The sequence below is a fragment of the Pseudoliparis swirei genome, chromosome 8 (assembly GCF_029220125.1).
Source record: "Pseudoliparis swirei isolate HS2019 ecotype Mariana Trench chromosome 8, NWPU_hadal_v1, whole genome shotgun sequence".
Lineage (NCBI taxonomy): Eukaryota > Metazoa > Chordata > Actinopteri > Perciformes > Liparidae > Pseudoliparis > Pseudoliparis swirei.
In genome coordinates this window covers 12,489,589-12,509,450 of record NC_079395.1, presented here as the reverse complement: position 1 = coordinate 12,509,450, position 19,862 = coordinate 12,489,589, and the positions used below count along the sequence as shown (strand labels likewise).

General features: G+C 45.1%; 2 protein-coding genes across 12 annotated transcripts; one reads left to right on the top strand and one right to left on the bottom strand.

The window, feature by feature from the left end:
• Positions 1-937: 937 nt before the first annotated feature.
• Positions 938-9,968, top strand: LOC130197687 (choline-phosphate cytidylyltransferase A-like). Of its 9 annotated transcripts, none has more exons than XM_056420510.1 (10): positions 938-1,293; positions 3,164-3,225; positions 3,400-3,513; positions 4,153-4,249; positions 4,452-4,568; positions 4,681-4,832; positions 5,074-5,152; positions 5,511-5,653; positions 5,787-5,975; positions 7,454-9,968. In XM_056420510.1, the coding sequence occupies exons 3-10, from the start codon at positions 3,400-3,402 to the stop codon at positions 7,658-7,660; spliced, it is 1,098 nt and encodes a 365-aa protein (XP_056276485.1). In that variant the 5' UTR covers positions 938-1,293; positions 3,164-3,225; the 3' UTR covers positions 7,661-9,968. The 9 variants fall into 9 exon arrangements, with proteins under 9 accessions (XP_056276485.1, XP_056276482.1, XP_056276483.1 ...); XM_056420507.1 differs by lacking the exon at positions 3,164-3,225 and adding an exon at positions 1,978-2,037; XM_056420504.1 differs by adding an exon at positions 1,978-2,037 and having other exon boundaries at positions 939-1,293; positions 3,164-3,513.
• Positions 9,969-10,200: 232 nt separating this feature from the next.
• LOC130197686 (AP-2 complex subunit mu-A) lies at positions 10,201-19,790 on the bottom strand. Of its 3 annotated transcripts, none has more exons than XM_056420498.1 (12): positions 19,656-19,790; positions 18,126-18,247; positions 14,408-14,673; positions 14,114-14,196; positions 13,642-13,777; positions 13,335-13,479; positions 13,017-13,034; positions 12,462-12,584; positions 12,095-12,230; positions 11,852-11,949; positions 11,577-11,688; positions 10,201-11,283 (listed from the first exon to the last, which is right to left on the bottom strand). In XM_056420498.1, exons 2-12 carry the CDS (start codon positions 18,197-18,199, stop codon positions 11,149-11,151), a joined length of 1,326 nt encoding a protein of 441 aa, XP_056276473.1. In that variant the 5' UTR covers positions 18,200-18,247; positions 19,656-19,790; the 3' UTR covers positions 10,201-11,148. The 3 variants fall into 3 exon arrangements, with proteins under 3 accessions (XP_056276473.1, XP_056276474.1, XP_056276475.1); XM_056420499.1 differs by having other exon boundaries at positions 12,462-12,581; XM_056420500.1 differs by lacking the exon at positions 13,017-13,034.
• Between the last annotated feature and the right edge of the window lie 72 nt (positions 19,791-19,862).

Genomic DNA, 19,862 nt, shown 5'->3' with positions numbered 1-19,862 from the left:
ACGACCTCACCTGGTCTGCTCACACAGACAAGGTGGTCAAAGCGGCCCGGAAGCACCTCTTCTTCCTGAGGAGACTGAAGAAGTTTGGCATGGATTCAGTCATCCTCACCAATTTCTACAGATGCACAATAGAAAGCATCCTGACTGGGTGCATCACAGTGTGGTCTGGGAGCTGCACAGCCAAGGACCGCAAGGCCCTACGCAGTGTGGTCAGGACTGCGGAGTTCATCATCGGTAGGGAGCTCCCAGCCCTGCAGGACACATACCACACGATGCCTCAGGAAGACTGGCAGGATCCTAAAGGACTGCCATCATCCAGCCTTCAGTCTGTTCACCCCGCTGCCTTCTGGAAGGCGGTACCGTAGTATCCGGTCTCGCACACAGAGACTGGAGAACAGTTTCTTCCCGAGAGCCATCAGGCTGCTCAATGGACACTGACACACGATCGACACTTTTGCACTCGTCACTTTACATACACTGTCACTTTCAGCCTTGTACTTACACTTTTTATTGCACTACCTGCTTTCACTACCTGCTACTCCAATTTGTCTGTAGTTTAGTTTATTATGTGTATTATATGTTATATGTTAGTATTATGTTCAGAGTACTTGTACAGAGTGTATGTCATGTTATGTTATATTATGTTATGCTATGGTAGTTGTTGTGTGGTGCCTTGTCCTAAGAATTTCAGTGCCCAGTCTGACCCTGTGTCATTCTGTGCATCTGACAATAAAAGACTTGACTTGACTATATCTAGTATATACTGTATATATCTATATATATCTAGATATATACATAAATAGATATATAGATATATAGATTATGTTATGATGCAGAAGGACCAGGTCCTTCTGCGTCATAACATAATATCCATGTTCCACTAGGTGGCGACGCGAGACAATACCGGAAATGTCCGGCTGTGATATCAGTTCCTTTAAGGATGTCGAAGTTTTGTAGTTCCTGGGTTGTTGACCTGTCAGCGTTGTAGTACAAGCTGTCACTGCTGATACTTTTGCTGCTCTTCTCATAGTTGTATGTTTCGCCAATAATACAACGAGCCGCGGTGCCTCGGACTCACAGGGTTCGTTCGTGACGGATTCACCGTTGTAGCTTGTTGCCGTTAGCCAGCGAGCTAACGGCTAAAGTTAGCTATAGCCAACTAGCTTTGCAGCTAGCTTGCTATCTAGCATCCGACAGTAGCAGCGTTGGCTAGCTCTCTGCTGTTAGCTCGCAGTGCGACGTTAGGAAGCCGCCCACTCCTGCACAGCAGCATTCCGGACAAAAGAGTGAACAGTAAGTAACGCTAAGCAGGAAAACAGAGCTGTTGTTAAGCGTAAGCTAACGTTAACATCCGAGGTTGTTAGCGTATTGATTTTAAGATGTGTTGTGCCCAGTAAAGGGGACTCGTTGAAAGAAGCGAGAAGGCATCGGGAACATTGTGTGAAATGCAGTTCAAGCATGTGGTTCTCAAACTCTGGTCCGGGGAACCATCAGCAGCCCGGATTCCAGCGGCCTTTTTACTAAATTGAGATTTGACAAGTTATAGCTGAAACAGTTAGTCGATTAGTCAGTTGAAAATCGATTGGCATTTGTTTTGATTAATTTAATGCGCGTTGATTTAAGATTATATTTGGCTTTTGTACTGTAGGTTGTCCTAAAGAAGCTATTTGGAAATTTCACCTGGGTCTCTGGGAAATAGTGGCCAGCATTGTTCACTATTTGTATGTGATTTTTTTGTAAGATAATGGAGAAATTATTTAACAGATTAATCAATAATGAAAATATGTAGCCCTGGACACTGGACACCATAAATATAAGTCGTATTCACACAATAATATCGTATCGTTTTTTGTTTTAATAAGATTGAGAGGTGTTGAACTTGGCACTGTCCTTGCTGCTTTCTTTTTCAAGCAGTCGGTTCTGATCACATGTGCCGGTCATGTAAATGTCATCTGAAGTAGTGTGAGGGCTCTGCAGGGCGTCTCACTCACCTGCTGCCAAGAGGAAGAGGCAGAGGGTTGCCCAGTGTTGGATCAGGTAGCTATCTCCACCAGGATTGTGTACATCTGTCTCTCGTTGTTCTGAGTCACGCTTTCATCATTGAACACCAGCAACATTCCAGCCAAGGGTTATTAATAAGTTATAGAGAAGTGACGAGGTTAAACATTAAAACAAATAATGAACCCCTCCCGAAAAGCCTGTGGCTTAATTTTAAGTGTTGTGATGGAATGTGTGGAATAGGTCAGAGAGCTTTAACCCATAACACAGGAACACTTGTGAGAGGATATACAAAGTTGTTGCTATTATTGCACTAAATATGGACGGGTAGGGTGGATGTCATGACCGTGAAGGAGATCTTTGAAGGTGTTTGTTATTGTCATGTTAAAATTCAAAGACTATCTTTGATTCCAAGTCCTGTTCTACCAGGATACAAAGGACAATGAGTGATTGTATTAACACCGCTCTTTGAATTTAGACTCCTAGCTTTATTTGGTTCTGCATAGTCGAATGTCTGAACTCTGAAACGGTTTTGATAAATAGTTTAATTTAATAATTTAAGTAGTTTTAAAGCCCAATTAACATTGATGGTTCCAGCTTCTACAATGTGAGAAGATACTGCTTTACTCAATGTTATTAAGAGTAATTGAGAAAATAATCATCAAATGAAGTACTGATCCAAGATATTGGTTGTTCGGCCCTTCTTCGTGATATCTAGTACAGATACCCAGGATGTTGTTTGTTGAAATTCTTTACATACAATTGTTCTCAACTTTAAATGATTCAGTAATTGGCAAAGTATCATTACATAAACCATTGTGTGGAGTCACTGCAAAGTCACCCAGCTGACTGTTATGTGGCCTACAAAACAAAGTCAGCTGAAACATGAACAACATCTAAAGTTAGCCCAACATCTAAAGTTAGCCCAGCTGATGACAAATGTGACATTAACTTTCACTCGGTAACCTTTGATTTGGGGAAGTGTCAGCAGAATCAAAGAAGACTGGACATGCAAACTTTTCTGTATGTTTTGGTGCAATATGTTTTGTCTTGAAATAACAATTGGTGTTATTGAATGCGTCAGGATTGGAATAGCAAGTATTGTCTTGATACTCTGCCACCTGGTCATTGAGCAGAGGCACATGCTGTGTTTCTTCTGTTACAGGGTCAAGGCTGGCGTGTCATCTGCCATGACCTTAGAGCCGTCTCGAGTTACAGTCTGTGTCCGTATGCAAAACAAAAGTGCTTCCTGTAACACCGAGTGTCCAGAACACGGGCGCAACATGCAGAGCAGAACTGCATGTCTGCGTCTGCGTGTCCCTTTTTAATCCAAGCATTGCGTGGTGTATGTGGAGGATGCTGCTTGAGTAAATTGATCCTTTGTTTGGGCGTCTGACTCAGATGGAGGCCCAAAGCTCCAGCGGGCTGCTGCTGTCCAGAAAGAGGAGAAGAGAGAGCTTCAATCGGGAGGCCGAGGAGGGAGAGAGGCTCGGGAAAACCCCCAGATGTACTGTGGTGAGTCAGCTGTGTTTGTCCAGCTGGTTGCAGGAGATGTGCATGTGCAAGCCACCCTGGCTGTTTATAATAATAATAAGAATTAATAACTTATGTATATAGCACCTTTTAACAAGTGCTCTACAGAGAATATGTCATATAGACAGACATACATAACGTAAATACAATGAACATAACAAAACTATACACAAACAACAACAAATGGAATAGAAAGCAAATAAAAACAAACAATCACAGAGGAACAAAAGAGCTGCATAAAGGGCGACATCACTTCTCAGAAAATGGGTTTTAAGAAGTGATTTAAAAGGAGTTACTGATTCTGCCATATCTGAATGTGTGGCTTGATTTATCAAGAGGACGACAGGTTAGTTTTCTCTGTAGAAGTTTGGAATCTGTTTCTATCCGCTGTGTCAGGCCGTATGTTGGCTAATGAGTCGTTTGCTTCAAGACATTTCATCTGCCGTGCAACCCCAAAAGCAGAACCCTTGATTTCCATATAAGTTCTCGGAAAGAATATTGCAAAGTTGGAGCACGATGATTGCGTTTCATCCACCGAGGGAACGCTCTGCCGTACAGCTACAAATGTTTGAGTGAATAGATGGAAAACCTTCTTGATGTCTTACATCTTGGATCTTCTAGGGATTGAAGCACCCTGCGCCTTTCGCAGATGAGCTGGTGCCAGCTGACAAACCTTATGAGAGGGTCAACATGGAGGAGGCCAAGAGGGGAACGCCACGTGAGTCCCATTCGTTAACGTCTTCCTTCCTCGTTCGTTCTCTTGGTCTGATGAAATCTTTCTCCTTTCTTACACATTCTGCTTCTTTATTATCGGTACATTTCCTCTGTCTTGACTCCACACATCGAGCACATCTGAACAAACAAGTAACATTTCCGATTCACTCTGAACAGATAAGTATATATATCTTTCATCTGTCCAGCTGAGAGGCCGGTGCGGGTGTATGCAGATGGCATCTTTGATGTTTTCCACTCGGGTCACGCCAGAGCACTCATGCAGGCTAAATGCCTCTTCCCCAATACACACCTCATCGTCGGAGGTGAGTCTGTGAATGTCTGTTTCCATGTAGGCACAGCTGCTTCTTTAAGTAAATAAAACCGTAAAGGCATTTCAAACAATAATTTCAGTCTATTTTTTTTAACTCTTCAAAGTGTGCAGTGATGACCTGACCCACGAATACAAGGGCTTCACGGTGATGAACGAGGACGAGCGATACGACGCCATCATACATTGCCGCTATGTTGATGAAGTGGTGCGAAACGCCCCCTGGACGTTATCGCCAGAGTTCCTCGCAAAACATCGCGTGAGTAGAGAAACCGCTGGGTTAAAAGACAAAACGACGCAATTAGAGACGCTTGGGATGTTTATTCATTCCAATCTTGAGTCGTGAGACCAAAAACTGAAAATGAAATGATCCCAGGAGAAGATTGAGTCACCATTCCCTGACCCTCTGGAGCCTTTCCGCTGCCACTCCTTTGTGTATGTTGGTCTTCGTACATGTAGGTGTGGATTTACTGGCATGTGTGTTGTCATGACTTCTCCAGATTGACTTTGTGGCCCATGACGACATCCCATACTCCTCGGCAGGCAGTGATGACGTGTACCGGCACATCAAGGAAGCTGGTAAGTGGCAAAGTAACCCGTGGTGGTGGTGGTGGTGGTGGTGTGCTGCGCAATAAATAAGTAATTACAGGACACGGTGAATCATTTACTCCAGCTGCTAATGCTCATATGGTAATGCATTGTATTCTAAAACATGTCTGCTCCATTCTCTTATTGTTGTCTAACTTGAAGGGGAACATGGGTCAGTAGAGTCCAGCATAACGTTCTATCAATGATGTCTCCTCCCTCACGGTTTGCTCAAAGCTTGTGCCGCATGAAGAACATGAGCCAGCCCTTCCTTCATGTACTCGTGAAGGAACGGCTCACGACTCGTACATCGGCACCCGGTGGCGACTGACCTTTCCATCGCCCTCTGCAGGTATGTTCGCTCCCACCCAGCGGACAGAGGGCATCTCCACCTCTGACATCATCACACGCATCGTCCGTGACTACGACGTGTACGTCAGGCGCAACCTGCAGAGAGGATACACGGCGAAGGAGCTCAACGTCAGCTTCATCAACGTACGGAGGCTTTGGTTGTGCCGCGCGGCGGTTGGTGTGACGCGTGAAGGCGCTCGTTTGTGTGTCGTTTATGTGATGTCGGTCAGGTGGTTGTTCTGTTTGTCACCTTCGCTGACCCCCGCGCTTCCATCAGGAGAAGAAGTACCACCTGCAGGAGCGCGTGGACAAGGTGAAGAGGAAGGTGCGTGACGTGGAGGAGAAGAGCAAAGAGTTTGTCCAGAAGGTGGAGGAGAAGAGCATCGACCTCATCCAGAAGTGGGAGGAGAAGTCCAGGGAGTTCATTGGCAACTTCCTGCAGATGTTCGGCCCTGAGGGAGCTCTGGTGAGCACGTTGGTTTACTTCTGTCTGATGAGGAGGAGGAGCGACGAAGAACACATCTTTTATTACCTTCGCATTGAAAATGCGGAAGGTGCTGTTTTGATCGCCGTGTATTTGTATGCGTGCGTGCGTGTTATTTGCATAAGTCAAAAAGTATTAAACCGAATCGCATGAAATTTGGTGGGATGATTGGTTATTATTCGGGGATCATTTGATTAGATTTTGGGATCGATCGGGTCAAAGGTCATGGTCAAGGTCAGGAAAAGGTCAACATCTTCTTTTTACCATAGCGCGGTCAATTTATATCCAATTGGCATGCAACTAATGCCAACATGTTCATAATTCAATGCCCAATCTTGTGATATGTGAAGGTATTCGCTCTGAGTGCCCGTTCTAGTTCACACTGTCGATGGCATGGGAGACGTGCTGCAGAGGGAAGGAAGACGCAACCACCCATGATGCACTTCACTTGGAATGTAATAACATACTATGGCACACCTGATGACTTTGCATTTGATAGTAATACATACACATTTTGGAAAGGATTTATTATTTTAGTCCCCAACTATACTGCTTTACATTTAGTACCCATTTTACATCCCATAGAAGTGCCCATGATAACTTTTCTTCGTGAGTGAGACATAAAGGACCCCGCAGGCAGAACTTGAGACATACTTGTGATTTGCCTCCAGGGACTTTGCTCCGCCTCTGTCCTCGTATGACCTGACCCACTGACTGCACGATGAGGATACAACACCTTCGTCAACCTAAAAACCTTTGGTATGTTTACTGCACATGCAAAGCACTGTGCACGGAACTACTTTCTATTAAGATCTTGGTTCGGTCACAAACCCACATTTTATAAGATTTCATGCCAATGCCCCCACATTTGAGAAGGTTTTTTTTGTCTTATTGTATTCATACAATCACATTTGTTAATGGAATAGGTTGACGTTTTCTAAAATATGCTTATTTGCTTAATTGTTAAATGAAAAGTTTGCTTCCACACGCAATCACACATTCTGCCTAATAACCCCGAAGCAGAGCACAAGCTTAGTTTAGGATACTGGCGAGGGAACGGCTGGTCTGGCTTGAATAATGTTGCTCAATTTAAAAGGATAAAGCCAAATATGAACTAGAACGGGCACTCGGTAGAGCGCATACCTTCACATATCACAAGATTGGGCATTGAATTATGAACATGTTGGCATTAGTTGCATGCCAATTGGTAGAAAGAAGATTTTTACCTTTTCATGACCTGCGATTCGGTTTAATACTTTTTGAGTTATGCGAGTAACACGCATACAAATAAATAAATACACGGCGATCAAAACATAACCTTCCGCATTTTCAATGCGAAGGTAATACAAAAATAATATCGACACTTCTGACGGCAGCTATTTGAATCCTGTGTTCCCATCGCGTGCGTTAAACTGTGTGCGTCAGCGGCTGACCTCCCAGACCCTTGTTTCCCTCCACAGAAGCACATGCTGAAGGAAGGGAAGGGCCGCATGCTGCAGGCCATCAGCCCGAGGCAGAGCCCCAACGGCAGCCCCGCCCGCGAGGAGCGCTCCCCGTCTCCCACCTTCCGCCTGCCCTTCTTCACCAAGACCTCCCCGCCCCCCCACCACAGCGGGGCCCGCGGGTACCTCATCAGCGAGGACGACGACGAGGACGACGGAAACTAGAGCGCTTTGCGGCCCTCCCCCGCCGTCGAGCCGGTCGGCCACGAGATGACCGAGCTGTCCAGTCACGTGGTGTTCATCACGCTCCTGCTTCCATGTTCCTGTTTGTTTAGGATTTTACTTTTTTTTAAAGCTCTTTAGTGTCACGTTGACTTTAACAGGCGGTTTCTGCACGGCATTTGCTTTTAACTGCCAACTTTGTCCTCTTTGTTTTTGTTTAATGGTCAGTAAAAGTTACCACTATTCATTAGAGTTCTTTGAAACTAGTCTCTTATCTCTTTATTTTGACTTCATGAGTCGCTCACTGTCACTTAGGAATATTGGCAGGGCTTCCATCTGTGACGGGACTCTTTCGGCCGGCGTTGAAATGAGGTCGTGATTTTAGTTTTTGTCTCATGGCTTTAGCGAGTTAGGGCTTCTGTCATCTACAGGTGTGTGTGTCTTTGTCTTTCAGAGCAGGTCTGAGAACTGGATATTTAAATGGTCTTCCCATATACGGCTTATGCTAAAAAGAAACCAAGCTGACTTTTCTTTGTAAACAGAGTTTGAGCTGCACCTGAGAGTCGAGTGTCAGTCTCCTCCCACGTCTGTCTGCCGGCTTCTGGGCTCTGCGTGTTCGTGCATGGGATGTTTTTGCTTGCTAGCCCCGGCGTCAGCATGTTCATACGTCTTGTCAACCATCCGTTGACAGATTCAGCTTTGACTTTACTGCATTTAGTCATACATTTCCTCTTCGAAGTTTGTGTCTGTTGAGAAGAATCAGTCTTTGGAAGACGAGTTAGAACTGGACGCCTTTCTTGTGGCGTGAGAAGAAAGTTCTGCAGCAACAAACCATTTAAATGTTGATGTACTACTTATTTTTTTATTTCCTTTCATTCTCTGTACAGGTAATGATCTTAATCGACTTTGTTTAGAGGTGCTTTGACAGTTTGAGCAATGAATCAACATCAGCAAGGCCGGAGTTATATAAAAGTGTGTGTAACAATAATTACTCAAATGCAGATCCTGTATCACCTGGGCCTGCAGGGAAGTAATAATCTTCCTCTGATACACATGTGAAAACATTAGAATGTAATGTTTTCATATATCAAAGCAGACCTGATGAACCCCAATTCTCAAACATCTCTTGAAGTCATAAGCACACTTTTCTGAATATGGCCTGGTAGCAGCACACGAACAGGAGAGACCAGGCCATCCAGAACACGGGGGGCTTCGGCTGTTCTCTAGATCTTGCAACAATCTGCAGGACACATCGGTTTAACCCTTGTGTTGCCTTAGGGTCATTTTGACCCGAATCAATATTACACCCTCCCCCCGCCTATGGGTCATTTTGACCCGATTCAATATTTCACCCTCCTGTTACCTTTATATTTACTAACATTTTACCCTTTGGGTTCAATTTGACGCCAGCAATTAAAACCTCCAGAAAATTAGAATTATTGTTTTCCAAGTTTAAGTGTGAGGCACTTTATGTTTGTTTGTTGACTACCGAAAGAACACCGACATTAAACATTGAATGGGGTCAAATTAATCCTAAGGCGGGGGGAGGGTGTAATATTGATTCGGGTCAAAATGACCCTAAGGCAACACAAGGGTTAAAGATGTTTTGTCAGACTGGACGGTCCCATTTTAGATGCATCAGATCAACATTTGTTGCTACCTCCTTCCTAGAACTGATTGTTTCCCGAGATGAGCACAGAATGCGCATTAGGTTTCCTTTGACCCGCCGTGCGCCCGGCTCCCGTGTGTGAGCTCCTCTGGCCTCCAGCGGTCAACGCATGTGCTGCGTCTCCTCGGCTACTGGACAATTAAACTTCACAGGTGATCTGAAGATGTAATGCAATACTGTTGTGATGACTAATATAACTGTTGACTGTTGGATTGATCTGTTCTCGGCTCGCTTTCCCAAAAATAATTTATGGCTTACATTTTTTTGCTGCAGTCACAAAGACCGCCTCCATTCCTGTGGGCGAAAATCTGGGTTTAAGATTGGGAAATGATCAAAAGGTTTCCACTCGGCTAATAATTCTTACTTCTGTTAAGTTAACACAACCAGCAGTGATTTTGGTGTTTAGCTAAGTTTGGGAACCCTCGTCTCGATTCTTGTGGAATCTGTTCCTTCAAATCGGTGAACGTCTCAGTACGAGCCCAGAGTGGCCGGCCAGTAACGGCCACGACTGCAGAAGACAAATGTAAATGTTTTAATCGTGTATTTTATGGTTTGGGGTTATTTTGTTTAATGTCCTGGATGTAGAGGAAGGGCAAGACAGGAAAAATGTATTAAACATGTTGGCTAAAGCATTTGACCAATTATTGTCTCCTGTGTTATGTAACCGTTGAGTTTATTCAAGTCAGCTTTAACATGTGAAATTTTAGCAAACGTTTCTCAAATGAATGGACAGGAAGAAAATCTGACTAACTAGAGCCATGCAGTAACCCATATCGCCCCAAATCTGTTCCCACACACACCTTCGTTTCAGACAGAAACGATACACACTACAACAGTTGAGACGACCTAAATAAAACAACCCAGGGAGTCATCCTTGGTTACATTGTCAGATTTATTGGACAGAACGTCACCAGGGCTACAAACATGAAGAAGCAGACAGTGAGGAGGCGAACACCAGGGGGAGACTTCACCTCACGACAAACACACGCCCACTGCCACATTTCCCCCGAAGCATCGTTGAGACCAAATAGTGACAAAGTTGATCTTGGTGCTTCAACAGGACGTTTTGGATCATAAACTATCTTATTGGGATGATGATCAGCCTTCAGCACTGTAATGTCGCCCTATGCTTTCACTTTTCTGGATGCTGGTAAAACTAGTCGTGGCAAAACAGCAAGGGACAGAACCAATACTCGCCAGAAAGTACAAAAACAGCTCGGCCACGATCGAGTCCTTCCGTTTCCTAATATCCCATAAAAGACTTTCGAGTCCACAATACAGAATCAGACAACGCGTCTCAATTTGAAGGGTCAGCTCTGAGACAGAAGTTAATTTACAAGAACAATATCAGGATTTAGTTAAACCACAACAGCTACAAATAATCTTACAAGGGATTACCTCTTGGACTTGTGAGACTTCTAAAGTAACTGGAGAGTAGATAGTGGAATAATAACACTTAAACACAAGAGAGCACCCATCATCCAGTCATCTCCCCCTGGTCCCCATCTGCCTCACTGGTCTTCATCTTTCATACACCAGTCGGTTTACAGGTTGACTCATCACTACAAGATATATACGATATAATGGTTCACATTTTGCATATATCTGTGCATCATATCATATTTACTTTTTTTAAACGATGTAATTCAATTTCCAACACTTAGTTAGGAAGGGGTGGAGCAGGGTGGGGCGGATGAGAGAAGCTATAAGGGTTGCGGGGACAAGAGAGACAGAGTAGGAAGGGGCAGAAGAAAGAAAAATGTTTTGAGGAAAGTGGTCACTTCGCTGCCTGAGGGGGGGGGGGGGGGGGGGGGGGGGGACTTTAGCAGCGCGTTTCGTAGATGCCGGAGCGGCCGATGTACCGCACCCATTTGATCACATCATGGTCGCTGTAGTTGAGCTTGGACTCAAACACCTTCAAATAGCGCACCTTCAGGCCAGAGGGCGCAAACGGAACCTGCGGAGATGAGAGGCAGACGTGTCGGTGGCCACAAGGGGCGCCGTTCTTACTCTGGGCGTGACCTTTAAGTGTGTGTGATCTTTAGGTGTGTGTGCGTCTGAGGTTACAGGAGGCGGGTTGTGATTTGCACGGCTGCTACTGGGATTACACTTAATGCGTCTGTTGGGTTGACAACTCCCAAAGCTCAGTGATGCAGTTTGCCAATAGAATCTCATATTGACTAAATATGTCAGTGAGAAACAACCGGTCACTGGCTTCAGCTTCCAATGAGACAAATGACGTGTCCTGACCTCAAAGTTCATAGAGATGGGAGGCCTGGCCCATTTCTTCTTATCGTTGGTCGGCAGCAGCTCGATCTCAGCGCTGATTTGAGACTCCTTCATCCCAGCCATGCGTTTGATCCTACACACACACACATTGCAAGCTTGGTAAGTGTTGTACAGGTTTCAGTAAAAAAGGGATTACCAAAGAGAAGAGGACTGGGTTAAACAAACAGACCAAAGAGAAGTCGTTAATCATCAACCTGACGGAGCACAGAACTGAGTTTGTATCTTCTGAGACTCACTTCCATACGATGGCGTTCTCACTGGCCTTGTACTTGGCTTTTCCCTTCATACAAATCACCTGCACGCCGCTCGTGTTGAGGGGCGTTGGGATACGCACCTGAGGAGGCGATAACGAAGAGGAGCACAACGTTTAACGAGTCACTCGGATGACACTCGGCCGTGTGCGAGCAAAAAGGAACGGTTTGTTAATATGACCTCAGAGTGCGGTGAGGGCTGTTTGCGGGACATCGATCGGCGCTCACCTCGATCTTTTGGGCCAGCAGCGAGGGTTTGAAGTTGGACTTGATGACCACCTTAACCTCCAGTTTGGTGCGCCCAACCTCCCTGACTAGAGGAATGACTCGAAACGGCAGGATGATGTCTTTAGTGGTGCGGTACCTGGAACAGAGAGGGAAGAGGAAAGGGCTTCACGTTACATCCTTCTGTTTGATGAAGCTCCACCAAATTATTGCCTTTGGTTGTTTTGTTGGTCATCCATGTCCTTCTCAGAATACCAGGAGGACACACACACAAGTCTCACTCGTGGTGACCTGTGACCTCCCACTCTCATCTGGACAGTTTAATAATCAACAAAGGTTTTGAAAATATTTGTAAAACTCATGTACTGACCTCATGAGCTCATACTCTCCGTCGGGGGGGATGAAGCTGATGCTGCGCTCAGAGTCAAACTTACTGAGACGCACACACTGGTGGAAAGTGCAGTCGTCGATGGCTATAGACTGCTTCCCACTGCTGGGAGACAAATACACACAATCAGACACAATAGAGAAAATAGACCATTAGTTCACTTGTTTATTATTAATTATATCTAATGATTATGAAACCAAAAGCCACAAAAATTACTCTCCCTCAATTAAGGACCATAGTTAAAAAATTAAGTACACCAAGGGACACGACTGCTGGTATCCAGCCATAAAGACCTGGTGGAGGTTAATGACACGACTGCAGCAACACAAACCACAACCGGTCAGACGTTAGCTCAGGTAACAAAACACAAGAAGGGGGAACAACCATCAGATGGACACTGAAGAGTTCCACGGGGCGTTTGATTTGGGCAAGAGGGGATTCTAAATGTGATAAAAGGGCTGAGACAAGACAAGTGTGTGTGTGTGAGTGTGTGTGTGCGTAGGCGGAAGAAGGCGAGGATACTTGTCAGTACAGTACCTTCCTCCCCCTAAATCACTGAGGTACAGCACATGGAAAAGAAAGAGAGGGAAAGAAAGGAGATGCATCCAAAGGAAAGAAAAAGTACAAATGTTGTCAAGCCGCTCAGAAACACTCGTGACGGACAGACAGACGAGGTGCTCGCTTACATTTTAACACAACAATGAATTTCATTGTCAGTATTTTCAAGGTGAAAATATGAAAGCACAATTCTTAAAGAGTCAGAATTGTAAATCATTAAAGTGATTTTCAAAACAGAGTTGCGTTATACATTATATATTAATATTAAATGTGGCGTCTGCTCGTCGGGTCACTCACCTCTTCGCGGTCTCGTCAGTCGTTATTCCCTTGCCCTGTTTGTCGATGACAATCTTGTCGTTCATGCCAAATTTGCACTCGGGCATCCCGCTCAGGTAGCTCTTCATCACGACTCGGCCCGACACATGGGCACTCAGGACCTGGCCTGGGCGGACGGACGAGACTTTGAGTCGGGTTTCACAAACAAATGAAACTCAAAACTCCCTCCGAACCGACCCAAAGCACAGCACAACGGCGAAAAAAGAAAGAAAAACAATTCTTTTTAATTCACAAATATGCACGTGAACATCCGGCCGTGTGGACCGACCTTGTGGGGACATGAGCAGGTTGACGCTCTCCAGGACGTCCAGGAAGAGCTCATTGCGGCGATACTTGATGCCTTCGCGGCGCCAGCCGATCTGGCCCGTCACCTGGCTGGTGATCTGAGACTGCTCCTCTTTTGTCTGGAGGCAGGGAGAGAAACCGCATCACGACCAACACAAGGAGACGGCGGTGAGAAGGGATCATTAGCGCTGCAGGGAGACCCGCTTCCATACGTGCAGACAACGCATTGGGCTTATTACCTGGTGCTGAAGGGTTCGAGATCAAAGTCGAGGGAAACGAGAGAGAGAACAGGAAATGAAAGAAAAAAACTTTACAAGTTACATTGAGATCATGATTGGCAGTTTAACAGCTCTGCAAAAAATGTATTTTAATGGCTCCTCTATGAATACGTCATGTACGCAGGGTTTTCAAACGCAACATTAAAACCTTCACAAGCATGAACTGGTTTCACTGACCTGTCCCTTAATGCCCTGCTGGGTGATGAAGGTCTTCAGAGCTCCAGTCTCTGAGTTCTGGGGGTATCCAAAGTCCAAGATCTCTGTACCAACACAAACAGATGACCGACGGTCAGAGATAAGATGGGGAGGAGAGAAAACTCGGACATGTAGAAAGAGCGAGATATATCAATAGAACTTTCTCTGGGAGGGTAAACAAACGACTCACGTATATATATTTCATATACAATGTGCCATTATATTTTTGGATGCTGCAATGAGTTCCAGACAAACGTCACAATGATAGTGGTTTACCGTCCAGCAGCTCGTAGATGAGCACAAAGTTATTCTTGATGTTCTCCTCGCTGATCTTGCCAAAGTAGGCCGTCATGACATCACACATCTTGTAGAGGAACTCGAACACCATGGCGGCGTTGACGTTCTGCTTGGTGACCGCCGCCAACCAGATGTTGGAGCGCTTGACGTGGAAGAAGCTGGTTCGGGCAATGTTGGTCACCGGGGATCGAACCTGCTGCCGGGCGTGAATCACGTTGACGCGGAACGCATCCACCGCGTTGCGCCTGAGGCGGGGAGGGAGGACGAGAGACAGAGAGGCGGACATTTGAGTTGGGCGGCGAGAGACGCGGGGCAGGACTTCACACAACAGTCAGGCCGTCGCTTACATGACATCAACCCTGTGAACAGATTTGCCGAGTTTGATGTCCAATTCTGCGCTGGACTCAAAGTCAATATCACCGTCAGACCTCAACAGCACATTTCAAGACACGATCACAAGATGTTCCGACCAAACGGAAAAGGACGCCTCCAGTTGCTGCTTTTTGACAGAAAACGAGTGCCGTTTTGTGTACATGGGAATAATTACAAGGAGGGAGGGGGGAGGCTCTGAGAGTTTAGGTTGGCACGCAGGCAACAGCATCATAATTATACGGACGCCATGGGAACACAAATAAGGTTTAACAGGGTATTGTGCAAATGTGATTCAAGATAGGCAATGTTTGTATTTATCTGGAGTTGACCATGCTCCAGTTAAGATCCGTTTTGATCATGTTTACCTGAAGGAATACCGTGGTGCCGTGATGCTCTGAGGAGCCACAGCCCCGATTCACGTGGCGATATACATGACGGCAGAAGACGCCGCGCGTTACGACAGGAACACCAAGTCCTCCTGACAACTTCCAGAGGTCGAAACTGGAACAAACTGTCGATCTTAGTGATATTCAAGACTACTTTATTCTAATAGCATGTGAATGGTAGAAAAACAAAGCCTGTGGATAAACAATTTAACCCCGCTTACTGATTGCTCCCATTTAAAGTAGCACCATGAATAACAGCCCAGAGACACCGGGGGCAGCCTTCCTGGTTGAACTTAAATACGTTTAAAGATACAATTTCTACTGTCAGCAAAGCATCAAAACAACAACATCTGCATTTGAATGAATCTTTTGAATGAGAAAATTAATAATGTCAATCTAAGTGGCTGCCATGATGTCCACCTGCTGCCAGATCACAATATTAACAAGTATTCAATGAAACGTTAAACCATTTTTAACTTCACCCAGACTCGGAGTTGATATAACGCAAGTCAAAGTCCAGCTCTACAAACCAGACTCAATCAGATGCATCGAAAATTATCTATAGTCTTAATTTCTTTCTGAAAGACCTGAGAAGAGTTCAAGGATGAAAGGACTTCATTAACCATCATTTCCCATGCTCAAGACTCCATGCCGAGGCTCTCGAGGGGCCGTTGGTGAGCATCCACCCCCAGAAGGGCTCGCCGCTGCATTTATGGGCTTCGTCTGCTGATCTCGGTTTCTGGTGGCGCGTTTACCACCGTGATGTCATGACAGGTGACTCATGCTTAGAGGAAGGATCAGGACGTTGACTGTAGAATCAATGGGCATGCAGTCAGGGTTTCAGGGGGACATTGATCGGTGGCCATGAGAGGGGGAGGAGTCATGCTTGATAGGCTGGAGCATCTCTTACCTATTCCTACAGGGGCCAAGATGGACAGATGGAGGAAAATGGTGATACAGAGGATAGAGAGGAAACAAATGATGAAGTAAAAGGAGAGGAAAGAGACAAAAATGCACAAGACATTGTCATGCATCATGTACAGACAGAGTGAGTAACATGGTGTTTATTATGACGCGTCATTGTGATTGAATATGTCTGGAAGAAGTTAGTAGCACCATATTGCTCTTTAATCCATGTTGTCATCACGACAGCATGGCGTATATTGTATATCCATTCGTATCGGTCCAAAGCGGCGTGATTATTTTTAGTGGATGCATTCATATTTCAGCTATAATTAAAAGGTGTTACAATATAAAAGAAGGTGTGACCGTAGATGTGGACACAACATTACAGCACCATAAGTCTGGTTTACTCTTTCCTGTGGCAGCAACAGGAGGTTCAACCAGACGGGCGGGATGCAGAGGAAAGCAGCCACACAGTGTTTGTGCTACTGCTGATAAACAAAATAAAGCAAACCACATTTACATTTCTGATTGCTGCTTAGAAACCGGACAAGAAAGCAATCCTGACTCAAGTCTGTATGACACAAACCTGCAAACCGAACATTGCTCCAATTCAAACTGACTATTAAATGGCATCTTGAATCAGCAGCACACTATTCCTCTATGCCCTCATCTCCTCTGTGCCTCTAACCTTACTAGAACCACAGAAAGACATTCAAAAGGATTAGAAATACCATAAGGATCGACAAAAAAAAAAAAACCTGCTGACCCAGAATTGCTGCGGTGTACAGAATTGACACACACAAATCTATTTCTACCATCGTGCCCCGTCCCAACCCTCACTGTGTAAAACTACAAGGTACTGGTCCCTCTGGTCACTGAATTGGGCTGGTTTACATAAAACAGAATGATGTAAGCATGGACACCCGGTACGTCCATTCAAAGTGAATCACATGAACAAAGCATCAAAAAACAAACAAGGACGAGGGAAAAGAGTCAGACGGTATGAAAGTCAGATCGTCAGTATATAGCCCGTGACTCTGGTCACTCAGCTATAGGTTCCTGTCCAGAACATAGCCACTGACTTGTGGATGTAGCTTCACCCCTGAAACGTGTTGACTATGCCGACACAATGTTTACAGCGACACTCGATTTTTAGCCTATAACACTTACTAACCGTTGCACTATTTTAACTTGCTTTTTCCAACCAATCAATGATTAATTCCCCATCCATCCATCCATGCCAAAGTTAAGAAAATGTATGGAGAAAAAAAAAAAGAAGTTCTTACTATCAGTATCTCATTTCCATATGGTACAGATAAAGTATTGGATGAATATTGGTCAAATTTTTTTTTTGCCAAATCTTTTACAAGGTGTGGTTTGATAAGCACGAAATGAAAGTGAACAGCATCATTACCTCAAGCAACATGAACAATATTACTATTTTTTTCAGGTTATGTATAATGGCACTTTTGCATTTAAAAAAAATGTATAGTCCCCTGTGTTACATTACATGTCATTTGGCTGACGCTTTTATCAGCGCGACTTATATTACACATACATTCACTTCATTAGACTACTACAGGAGGAAAGACAGTTAAGTAGTCTGCTCAAGGACACATCGACTAGGGCGGGGATTGAACCTCCAACCCCCTGATTGAAAGACGGACCTGCTACCCACTCACCCATAGTCGCCCTGTTGTTGTATTATTCTTTTAATGGGAGAAGAATTGCATCATTGCTTTATGTTTTGGTAAATAAATCCCATGTATTCTAATCATACCGACTCGTATTCCTTGTCAAAGGGAACGTAGCATTGTCCGAAATGTAATCCTGGTTTAGCTATTCTTTAAAAAAAACACATTTTATAGGAGATAAAAGACAAATGTAAACTACTCAACCAGGAAGAGGGACATCCTTCGTCATCCCTTGGGAATTAATCCCAACCTGTCCCGTGCCCCGGATCATGCCCCCCTCACTGACGTGAAGTTCCACATAAGTCATGGGGGTTACAGCATCTCTCCTGTGAAACGTACCCAATGTCATCTCGGTAGACCCTGGAGATGAGGACCTCCCCCTTGTGGTTGTAGATGAACAATCCTCCAATCATCGTGGCTGCTTCTCAGTCCCAACTGGCCATGGCGAAACCAAACCCCGCCTGAGGAGTGCAAGAGATTTCAGGAAGGAAACAGGGAAAGCAAAAAAAAAAAAAAAAAAAAAAGGCCTGATAGAGAAGTGAAGGCAGTGAAAAGTGAGGGAGTGACCACCAGTACAGGGAAGCGCTTGTCCTTCACATCCGCTTCCTTCGTGTGCATCTCCCTCTCTTTCTCACACTAATGCCAATTGAATATACTCTGCAGCTGCCCCACTGTGGTGACTCATTTGTGTTACTGTGCATGTGCATACACAGACAAAATCACTCCAATATAGGCTTTAGAGATTCCACTAGCACCAGTCAAATCCTCGTTTCCTTCCCAAGAAAGATTAGGAGCAGATTAGCAGTCCCCAGTTTCAGTGCCACCAAGTAGCCAGCTACAAATGTGTAGCTCGTGCTGGGTTGCACTTTCCTACAAGGTGCAACCTAGATCTGGCCAAAGCACGAAATGCAAAGTAGGATTACAATCTAAATATAAGCATATTCATTTCGAGGCAGTGCAGTTGTTAGCGTTGCTTGCCTTAGACAAACAAATCAAAACAATTTCCTCTCGATGAAAAAAGGGAGCTTCTGGGAACCAGGGGATGAAGGACATGCTTTAAATTCCTGAAAGACAGAGGCCAGACAACTCAAATACAGACGGTGCAGAGAAGTGCACTACACTACCGCATGTTCAAGATCATAAAATGATTTACACATATGGAAATTACCACGTCGAGACCGGATAAACGTGCACAAGACCCGAGCGAGCCACATCGCCCTTTTTATTGGCCGTCAAGTCAAGATGTCTGCTCACTCGGGCCATGTCCATACATTTCTCATATTTCCTTCATTGCTCCGAGGCTGGTTAAGGTGCATGTTAGCGTGAAACACTTTCCTTTAGAGAGCCGTCCGCGGAGGCTTGACCTTCAGCTCGGAGTCAAAGTGATGGAGAACAGACCGAGTGAGAGGAAGCTACAGCTAGTTTAGCTTCAGATAGCAGGCAGGCTGACGCGATGTTCGTCCAGCTAGCAACGAGCACAGCGAATATTTTAAACCGACTTCCGGAGAAAATAAAAGGCTTTTTTTGTTGGACGTTCGTTTAACATGCAACCACTTACGTTATTAATTATCCACAACGTACACATGTACAATTTAAAAGTAGAACACGGACTGTCCCCAATTGCGACACATATGAAATTCACTTGCAGAAACGAGCCGCTGCATGATTTTACTTTGAGAAAACCCGCCTCGACTTCGTGATACAACTTTCCGCTGCTAGCTTGACGTTAGCTGACGCAGCTAACCTTGCGAATGCTAGCGTCGCCCCCGAGCGTTAACCGTTTCACCGGCTTCTTGTAACGGTTATCGTAACACGTTTGGCCATTTTGTCGAGAAACGTGCGATATCGCGTCGCCCTCGATGAACTCACCCGAACTCTCTCACGACCGCCACCAGTGTAACGCTCCCCGTCTGGCCTCGGATGTAGCTTATGTCAAGATCCAGCAGGTTCCCAGTTTTACACACCCGCTAATTCCGCTGCTTCCTCTGATGGCTGTCAGCTGACCCGCCGTCCTCACGCACAGCCGTTGCGTTGTGACAGGAAAAGGCGCGGCTGGAGCGATGTGTAAACCGCACC

What these genes read in the sequence shown, in the direction of transcription:
- LOC130197687 (XM_056420508.1), top strand. Translation starts at nt 3,400, where the DNA reads ATGGAGGCCCAAAGCTCCAGCGGGCTGCTGCTGTCCAGAAAGAGGAGA. An exon ending in AAACCCCCAGATGTACTGTG is followed by an intron (nt 3,514 to 4,152) that starts GTGAGTCAGCTG and finishes TGGATCTTCTAG; the next exon opens with GGATTGAAGCACCCTGCGCC. An exon ending in TACACACCTCATCGTCGGAG is followed by an intron (nt 4,569 to 4,680) that starts GTGAGTCTGTGA and finishes AACTCTTCAAAG; the next exon opens with TGTGCAGTGATGACCTGACC.
- LOC130197686 (XM_056420498.1), bottom strand. Translation starts at nt 18,199, where the DNA reads ATGATTGGAGGATTGTTCATCTACAACCACAAGGGGGAGGTCCTCATC. An exon ending in CCTGCTCATGTCCCCACAAG is followed by an intron (nt 13,480 to 13,641) that starts GTCGGTCCACAC and finishes CCGTCCGCCCAG; the next exon opens with GCCAGGTCCTGAGTGCCCAT. An exon ending in GAGAACGCCATCGTATGGAA is followed by an intron (nt 11,689 to 11,851) that starts GTGAGTCTCAGA and finishes GTGTGTGTGTAG; the next exon opens with GATCAAACGCATGGCTGGGA.